This window comes from Oryzias latipes, chromosome 13 (genome assembly GCF_002234675.1).
Source record: "Oryzias latipes chromosome 13, ASM223467v1".
In the NCBI taxonomy this organism is placed as follows: domain Eukaryota; kingdom Metazoa; phylum Chordata; class Actinopteri; order Beloniformes; family Adrianichthyidae; genus Oryzias; species Oryzias latipes.
The window spans coordinates 12,308,082-12,317,917 of NC_019871.2; the positions used below are offsets into that span (position 1 = coordinate 12,308,082).

Below are 9,836 nucleotides of genomic sequence, written 5' to 3' on the forward strand. Positions count from 1 at the left end.
AAACAAGTAGAGATAGAAGCAAATAATTTTTTTTTATTTATTTCTCAAGTGTTGTTGCTTGAAAATAGGTCAGTGTTTAAAAGAGCAGAGCGGCTCAGCAGCAAAAAGTGCAGCAAACTACTGGTGTGATGATTTTAGCAGGAAGAAACATGGCTGATTTGTTTGCATTATATAAACAAGCCAAACATACTACAAGCTTAAAAACTAAAATGAAGAATAGATTAGATCAAACTGCACAATCCAGTTTAACAGTCAAACAGCCGGTCTTATTAAAGCTTAAGGAGAAGGTTTTGGTAGTCGGAACATATTTTTATCTGCTAACCCTAAAGGGAGACTTATCCAGATTTTTGGGCTAAATTTGTTGCCATACTACTATTTAGTTTCAAAGTCAAACTCAAAGATTGCCATGAGGCTGCGAAGAACATTGCAGCAACTTCCTCCCACACACACAAAAACAGTTTGGAGAAGATTCTCAGCTCCTCAGGTTGTAATAATTGAATAATCTGTAATAACCTAAGCAGGCCACAGGGGGAGTGTATCATCATGCAGGACATTGAAAATGTGTCCTCATGTGCTGCTTAAAGGGTAACACAAAACTTTCTTGGTTTTATGAATAAAGGTCATTTTACTCTTCACAATTATTTCTCGTTCCTCAAAGATGCGTTTACACCTGGACAGAGACACAGCTGAAGAGCTTTAGTTTGTTTGTTTGACGGAGGACAGTTTCCTCAACAAAACTTTCATCTGAAATCAGAGAACATTTCAATGGATCAGGAGTCTGCTGAAGAATAAATTAGTCCACATGTGTCACAGGTTGAGGTTTAATGTCTAATGAAAGTCCAGTGATGGGGTTTGATTTTACTTTATTTAAAAAAATTAAAACAAGATTTACTGTTTTTAAGTTATTTTAGATAACAGATAAACACAAATAACTTAAAAGTGACATTTAGTTAAGTAGCACCAAACTGCAGTTTCTGTTTTCCCATAAAGTCATGCTTTGTTGGTTATTCCCACCAAACTCTTCTAGAGTAAGAACCAATGTTCTGCATTGAACAGAGTGTTTATGTAAATATTCCTGCAGGGTTCACAAAGGGGGGAAAGTTTCACTTGAAGCTGCAGTAGAAGTTATAGTCCCAGCTTTTCTGATTGTTTACGGATGCTCCCCCCTGCAGCCCTTTTCTGATTCTGTACACGGCGAAGGCAGAGTGAGAGTGTTTCACCTCTCAACAGACAGTCAATTAAAGCACAGAGAGAAGTTTGGTTGTGGCTGACTGCTAATCAGAGGAGACCTGGCCTCAGAGCAGGTTGGGCTTTACCCCAAACTACTTTCCTTAGAAAGAAGCAACAAGAAGAGGAGCAAGGACTAGGTTTAAAATACGTTTTGAACTCATGTAGACTGTGTAGAATTTTATACTATTGGCATTAGTCAGCCTAAAACAGCAGGAGATAACCTTTTCAAGCAGATATTCTCGTAAACGGGCAAGCTGTTTTATCTTCTTTTAAAAGGAAGTCTACAAATATTTCAGAACATCGGTTGCATCTATGATAAATGGCCTATTTTCTGGATCGCTTTAACACAGCTTAAATGGCCACCTTTTTACTTGCTAACATTAGCAAATAAAAGTCAACGCCAGTTGTGCTTTATTGGGTTTGAAAACAGTGGCAGGAGGTGTTATTTACTGCGCTGTCTGACCAACACGGCTCTGTCATTTACTAACATCTGGGGCAGCATCAGATCATCAAGGTAGGACAAGACGACTCATCAGAGGCATTTTTATGAGTGGGTTTGCACAGTGTGCTTGTTATCTTCCAGCTCAGTGGAAGTTAGCTGTTTATTTACTGAATTAACAATATCGGATAGAACAAGCAGCGTCCCACCTTTTTCTTGACGTTCCCCCGCCTCCATCGCCTTGACTAAGAAACAGAATAAAGTCTCTTTTGTTTGTCCTCTACTGATTTATGCTTTTGCAGGTAAGTCGAAATTGGATGCTATAGTATTTTATTCAATTCATTATGATCAGTGTAACCATTTTTGGAAAAATCTGGATATGGTAGACATGTATATATATTAAAGTGTTTTTTTTTCATTGCTTTTCTTTAAACAAACCTGGTCAGCATCAGCAGGGAAGCTGGAATAGGAGGGCAGCCTGCTTGAATGTCCTGAGTTGGTAGCTTGTGCTGCAGCTCAAGTGCATTTTCCCTGCTCCCTGCATGCCCCCCTTTGTTTTTCTGAGCTGTCAGAGGTCTAAACGTATCTGTTTTGAACACTTCCAGGTGGCCGTGTGCAAAAGTGGCAGCTTTTCCTTTTCTTTTCCTTTTTTTCAAGCCTCCGTCTCTGTTTTAGCCCTGTTTTTTTCTTTTTATTAGCATTCTTCTATTTGTGGGAAGCGCCTGTGTTTTCTCTGATGGACGAGCAGTGTGAATTACATTTAAACCTTGGGGAGTGCACAGGATGCTTTTCAGCCCTCTTTTCACTCTCAAACCACAACAATAAATTTAAAGCCTGAAGCTGCGTGCGATAATTCACTCATTTAGAAGCTGCAGCGAGCTCTTTTCACTTGCAGGACACATTTTGATTGTTTCTCTTTTTTTCTCCACTGAATCCCTTCAAGCCTGTTCAGTGAAAGAATCATGTGAGGCTTCAACACAGAATCATTAGTCTGACTTACAGGGTTGCAGCATTCTTTTGTATGTGTTGAGGATGTGAATGAGGTGCTGGCAGTTTGTCTTTGTCTGGGGTTTTCCTCTGAGATGCAACAAGCCTCCATCCCACAGGCACAAGCTGCTGCTCTGTCGCTGAAAAAAGACTGAGTCATTTGTCTTATATTGCCACCTAGAGGCAGAAGGAGAAACTAATAGATCAGGGTGTTTTCATTTTTTTCTCTATTTCTTCATCTGTCTTGTGCAGATTACTGAAAGTCCCTTCAGCAACGGAAAGATAATCCAGAAGTTTGCAGTTGTGCCATCTGAAAACCTCACCGTCCAATGCACAGTGTCCAACAAGTTTGGCAGTGATTCGAAATCTATCGATGTGCTTCCTTGTAAGTACAAAGAGAAGATGTTCTTGCTTTTCCCCGTCTCACTGTCCTTTCTCCTAATCGTCACTCTGGAATCTATTTTATTAAGTTTTATTTCTATTGTGTTATCTTAATTTAATGTTTAGATACGTTAAATAAAAAAATAAAAAAACATATTCTTAAGTTCATTCCGTTTACAGGGGATTTTAAACCTCTGATTATCCTTTTTTAAGTTTAACTAGTGGGTTTAGTTGTTTTATTTTTGAAACAATTACTGAGAATATAAATCATAACAGAAATATGTAATTCTGCTAATAAATGTAGTGTATGAAAATTCCTGATCTGTATTGCAGCACTGTTTGTCGGCTTCTGCCTCCTCATAACTTTTGCATGCGCTTTGAACTTCTTCCAAATCCATCTCATCCTTTGTTCCTTCCTGGGTTTCACTCTGGTTCGGGACAGATCTTCACACAGCGTCTGTGTGTGTTGGGATGCTGGATTTCAACAGTTCCCTCTTTGCATGCAAACTAGAATAGAAGTAGAGTTGTAGCTTTTCTATCCAAAGAAAACCCTTTTTTTTATTTTCTCTCTTTCTGTTTTGGTTGAACGTTAATTTTATTTCATATCTGATTTCAGTATTAAAGGATGTGACATTCAAATACCAAGGTAAGTTGTAGCAATCTTTTTGCTTGTTAGAAACTGTGGGAGGGGAAGGAGCTAAGACAACAAGGGAAATAGACATTTCTAGGTTTTTAACCAAGCGCTGTACTTGTCTTCTTTCAAAAATGCCCCTTGAAACAAGAGAACTGGAACGCCCAGCATCCTGACTAGATATCAGCATTGTCCGTGAAGAGCTGGATGCCTCATTAATGCCCCAATCAATATTTCATAATCATGCGCAGATGTGTCCACTCATTGATGCATTGTGATTTCCTTACATGCAGCCAGTCTGGAGCCTTGCACAGAAATCTGGCAGGTCTCTCATTTCTTTGTTTTGGTTACAGACACGCATGTGAGCAGAGATCAAACCAAGCTGGTAGTTGGAGTTGTGCTGGGCCTCCTCGTCGCCACTGTGCTCATTGGCCTGGCGTACTGGCTTTACTTGAAGAAATCCAAGTAAGAAGTCTATTCAAATCTTTCTGGAAGTGTCTCTCTCTGTTAATCTTCCTCATGTTCTAACATTTCTGTTTAATTTTGATCCTGTGGGAAACAGTCTTGGGGATCAGAACAAAATAGTAGACAGTAAATCTGTACCAATCTTTATCGCCTCTTAAAGTGGAACCTCAGAAAAAACTTACACTAAGACTAACTTAAATTAAGCGAGACAAAACAGTCATATTGCACAGATGAAAATTGGTCATATGTGAGAAAAAGTGAGAAAAGTTGTGGTCTTTATGTGAAATTTTCATAGATGTGTCAGGAAAGAACAACATTAAAGCCACAGAAGAAGTACGTATATCACACATGGACCACGAAAGACCAAAATTTCATACGTAGAGAATGTGCAAAATGTACGTAGTGGCTGTGTGACACGGCCTTAAGACCCTCTTAATTATGTGTTTTTTCAATTAAGGCCTTTAAATGTGCTTTGCAGTGTGGAAATACAACATTATCGAATATGTATACAGTAGAAAACAGCATAATGGAGAACTTTTAAGTCCAACTCCAATCATCTTTTACCCTATAGTAATAGTTTATACAACTTTTAGCCAAACTAAAAAAAAACTGTCAGGTTCTAGGACATAGTTTCTGCAGAGCGACTGTAATTCATAAAAACTTGTCTCTGAGTTGTGGGCAAACCATTGGTGTGGAGAAACCCACCCCCTTTCCCTTCCCCCTTGTAGAGCAAAGCAGGGAGCTTGTGGCCAGGCTTATTTTCTACGTCACAAATACAATCTTTTTTAAACAGCATTTTTTGTCTGCTCCTTATTCATGATTTCATTAAAGTGATACTCGGGAATGCAATTTTGAGCCTAATTTTCCTTATATATTTTCCATCATCAGAAAAATGCCAGGAGAGCATGTAAAAACACAATTTTCATCCGAGTGGTTCTATAAAAAGCTATGATTGATGAGCATGTAGAAGTTGTAGTTTTCTGCACAAAAATGTGTTCCTCCTTTTGTTACATGGTGACTTCTGATCATCTAGGTTTGTGGGCATTTGCTCATACACAGCTTTTCTAAACAACCAAAAACTATCACATAAAGGAACAAATAAAAGACTGCATGAATTAACAACCATGAGAATTTTCAAAATCATTGAGATAATAAGCAGTTCTCTCCAGTCTCTGGAATCCCGAACATTGAGAGTGGATGTTAAATATTTCAGGCAACGTGGAGCTGTGGGTCAAGTTTACAACGCTGTTCAATTTTAGATGCACCATCGCAGCACGGCACGCTCTGCCTGCTGAGAGTACTTCATGGTCAAAGTGAGGCTGTTGTTAGCTGGAACACTTAATGCTGCCAACTGATGTGGCTGTTTTTCTCTGTGTGCTTCTATTCCACCAAGTTCAAGATAAATGCTTTTTTTTCTGGAAAGTATGAAAAGTATTCTTTATTTTTTTTAAGAAATTAATGAAGCTCCTTTTTTTAAGTTCATGTAATAGATTTATATAAGACATTTTCATTTATTCAAACAAATAATTTATGCTATATTAAAGTCATAGCACAAATCAGCCCTTTATCCAAAGCAGCCTACAGATTTACAACAATCACCAAACTCTTCATAGACTACCTACATCTGTAGTCTGTGGATTTTCAAAATAAAAAAATCTTATCAGAGTTTTGCTTTCACTCCACCTTAAAGCCAGACAAGACAAACCGGTACATTAAATAAGATCAATAATAAATAAATAAAATATTTAAAACTACTTTTCCTTACAGAAGGGAAGATGTTCTTTTTTTCATTTACTTTTTTAGGTTTTGCCTACATGCATTTTCCATTTTAGCATTTTAACTTGATGCCACATCATCAGTAAAAAGGCTTTTAACTCTTTTACACCACAACTTTAGCTTCAGTCTTTATATTCTTTCAACCATCACAAAGTCTTCTACTGTTTATGTAATTAACGTAATTCCTCCAGAAAAGCAGAACACTTTACATTAGTCATGTGCTGTCAAATCTGTGCAAAGCCAATATGAAACATCAAAATCAGCTGATTCACACTGATCGCATAATTGGTGGAGGGGTTACGGTACGTCAAAGAGCGCACTATTTAGTAGTCACCAGCAACAGTGTTAAAAGGTTAAAGATCCACTTCAATCAAAATCAAGTTTTCTGTGTTTTTAAAGTGTTCTTGGGACATTTTTCTCACGTTGGAGAACAAATCTAAGGAAAATTACGCTTAAAATCGCATTTCTGAGTGTTTCATTATTCAGATTGCTGTAAATCAGGAGCAGAGGAAAAAATGCCATTTGAAAAAGCGTGTAGCTGTGCTGTAGAAGCTACAATCGGCAGGCCGCTAGCTCCCTGCTCTGCTCCATTCTGACGCAGCTACTTGTAGGCAAATAGATTCATGAATGTCTTTGTTTTTCTCGTCTGAGCTAAAATCAGGTTTCAAAACTGTTCGGTTGGAACCAATATTGCTCACCACACCGACAGTCCTACAACCCAAAGGTGAATTTCTTTCTGATAAACTACAGCCGGCCTGCAGAAACTATGTTCTAGGAAGTTTTTTTGACTGTGTCTAAAAGCCGGACCACTGGGAACACTTACAATAGATCAAAAGATGATCAGAGTGGGACTTTGAGTGGAACTCACAGGATTGCCATTAATTCTTCTCTGAAATATGAAGAATATGAGTATTTCTCATCATATTTGTCTTTTTATCTGATAGGCAAGGAAGCTGGAAGACTGCAGAGAATGAAAACGGTTCCTCTGAGGAGGAGAAAAAGCTGGAGGAGAAAGTGGAGGAGAACAGTCAGAAAGCTGAAGTGTAAAGAAAAGCTGTCCATTCTATAAATGGGGAAGTGAGAGGTACACAATGGAATAACTGTGTCAAACAAACAGTTGGATGTTTTTTGAATTCTTTAAGATAACATTGGGCTGTTTTTGTCTTTTTCTTCCAGTGAGAACATAGAACTTTTGCACATTTCTGTCCTGAGCGTGGGAATAAGAGTGTGCATTTGGACGAAGACAGCTTGGTTTCAGGGAGACTTCTAGAAAAAAACATATCCACACATTCTCTATGCTCCACAACTCCTCACCCCCCCCATTTATGAAAAGAATAAAAAAAATGGAATGGATATTGTGTGTGATATACATAACTCGTCTGCACTACTGAAGCCTGTGTAAAACTTGTCTACTTTTAGGATTCATGTCAGTTAGAATGGATTTTTTGGGGAAAGTGTGAAGATTCAGATCTTTTTCTTTAGCTGTCTTTAGTTGATGCAAATAAAGTTTTAAACTAGACCAGTTGCCTTCTCTGTAAGGATGTGTAGTTCTGCATTAGTCTGCCCCCACCCCACACAAACACTTTCCCCACGTCTTATTAGTTGAATCTCTGTGAAGCCACCTCTGCTTCAACATCAGTATACAGTAGTAGTAAACGTGTTAATTCTCCGCTCATTAATGTGGCGGAAAAAGTTTTCAAATTGAGGGGAAATTCCTGAAAGGGCTATGGGTATATTCTTATACTCAGCATTAGTTATAGATGGGGACTTTTCACGTTGCTGGATGCTGGTGATGTTCACAAACTTCTTTGGTGTTGTATGCATTAACTTTTTCACTTTTTTTTGCCTTTTTATTGTTGTGTAACCAGGAGAGTAAATGGCATGAAGCCTTTGTCTTTTCTTTTATGTACTGTACATTTGACAAAACGACATCAATTAGCTTTTTCTTCACTTCTGCTCGCAGATGTTACTTTTATCGCGTTGCCTCTCCCGTGAATTTTCCCCGGGACCCGCAGACATGAAAGGATAATTATTGGTTTGTGCTTAGGCAGTGTTGAGGAATGATTGTTTATCACATAGCCATAACATCATTTTGCAATCCAGGACAGGATGCGTGTCTCAAAGTAGCCTTGATATGTATGCCTTCTTTCAACATCTACCTGTATTGCTTCCATCAGTGATGTGTAACCATTTTTGGTCCATTAGGAAAATTTACTCAACCGAAAAATGTAACAAGACCAGGATGAAGTTGTGAAGTGTGTGAATGTAATTTTCTTTTCTTTTTTTTATTTCTTTTACTATTTTTTTGCTATTTATATTGTACAAGATTAAATATCCTGCTAGATTTTCTGTTTATTTCAAATTGTGATAAATTGCTTGCAGAAAGTGTAATTTGCTTCTGTCACCAGTAGTTTGCTCAGCGTCTGGTCAAGTAATATTCCAAGCATGTGATAATCTCAGACCTCTGAGCTTCTGTCTACTTTGTGGAAAACAACAACAACAAAAAAACATCCAATTGGAAAAATCGACCAAAGAAAGTGAACATTGCCATGCAAGTATTGTAAATATCTGATGTTTGTTTTTGTACTTTTGTTTAAAATAAAATGTAAATTTGGAAAAGTTACACTGGTCCCTACTCGTACATCTTTTATAGAAAAAATCTTCAAAATAAAATTTTCAGTGTGTTTTTGAAATGTTAATGTGCTATTAATGCATGAAAAATCCGATTTCCATTGATGAAGTAAACTACTTTGAAGAGGTGTGTTTTCAATAACTTGATAAAGTATTATTACATCATAACTATTTTAAGATTTTAGAAGATTTTTATAAGTGAAATACTAATTTAAATGATAAATTTTGATGCTCTCAAGCTTCTTTGTCAGATACTCTTTCACAGTAGACATTACTTTAAGGCAACTTTCTCCTGCACTGGTAAAAAAAAACATTTGTTTTTCCTCATTTTAGTTTCTATTTTGCTCTGTAGTAAAGCATAGTGCGCTTAAAACCCCTTTACCTCGTTTAAAATGTACTTTTCACTTCAATGATTTGAGAAATATGTCTGAATTTGAGAAATGAGTCTGCTCAGATGAGAATGTTCTTCAAAATAAATTAACTCGCTTATCAAAAAAATTTAATAAAGTTATAAAACTAAAGTTAAAAAACTTAAAAATAGGTTTTACCCCCCAAAAGTTCTGCTCTTTTATATTTTTTGTCCCTTTAGCTAAAACTTGTTTGGTTTTAGCTGCAACAGAAATCAAATGCTGCTTTTAAAAAAAGAATCCAGTTTTACTTAAAAGAAGGGTCAACGTAAACTGTTTTTTTTTCTTCAAGAGCATAATTTTTTCTTTAAAAAATTTACACTTCCGATGTTTTATTAGATAAATGAGTGGGTTCTCAATTAAATGTTTTATTGGTATCATTACTTGATTTGTAGTTATGGATTCATTTACAAATACATTGGACATTTAAAAAAAACATGATTGGTTGTATTTGAAATTTTTGTCAAATTCAAAGAAAACGGGTGAAACAGAGAATACTTAATTATACTCTGATTGGATGATAAACTATCTAAAATCTGAGCCTTTCTATGGTGACTTGAGCTTAATACTTTGACAATTAATTGACTACAAGATGTTTCCTCATCGTCTTGTATTTTGATTTAGAGGCCCTGCCTTGTTTTACCAAGTCCTGACAAAAACACGCTTGTCCCTTGGATATAATGAAGTACTTCATGTCCATGAACGCCATGATGCAACAAAAGTATCAATATCTGTTTATCTTTATTGTTAGATTTTATTGTAACCCTCATTTCTGTAGGTTACAATCGGAAAAACTGGAGAACATTTGAATTTGACTTTTGAGGATTTGTCTGTTTATCCTAATGAGATCTAAATCTAGTTGTAAAATGGTTTTGCTTTTATTAAAATA

At 36.7% G+C, this 9,836-nt stretch overlaps 1 protein-coding gene across 2 annotated transcripts in view; it reads left to right on the plus strand.

The window, feature by feature from the left end:
* LOC101169470 (CD166 antigen homolog A) overlaps positions 1 to 8,532 on the plus strand; it is a 48,509-nt gene extending 39,977 nt beyond the window's left edge. Inside the window, exons 12-16 of one of the 2 annotated variants that reach the window (XM_004075351.3) lie at positions 2,909 to 3,041; positions 3,654 to 3,683; positions 4,022 to 4,133; positions 6,854 to 6,993; positions 7,086 to 8,532. In XM_004075351.3, coding sequence (XP_004075399.1) covers positions 2,909 to 3,041; positions 3,654 to 3,683; positions 4,022 to 4,133; positions 6,854 to 6,956 — 378 coding nt within the window. In that variant the 3' untranslated portion in view covers positions 6,957 to 6,993; positions 7,086 to 8,532. The remainder of the gene's footprint in view (positions 1 to 2,908; positions 3,042 to 3,653; positions 3,684 to 4,021; positions 4,134 to 6,853; positions 6,994 to 7,085) is intronic. The other variant, XM_023961645.1, reaches the window with a different exon arrangement.
* The last annotated feature ends 1,304 nt before the right edge of the window (positions 8,533 to 9,836 follow it).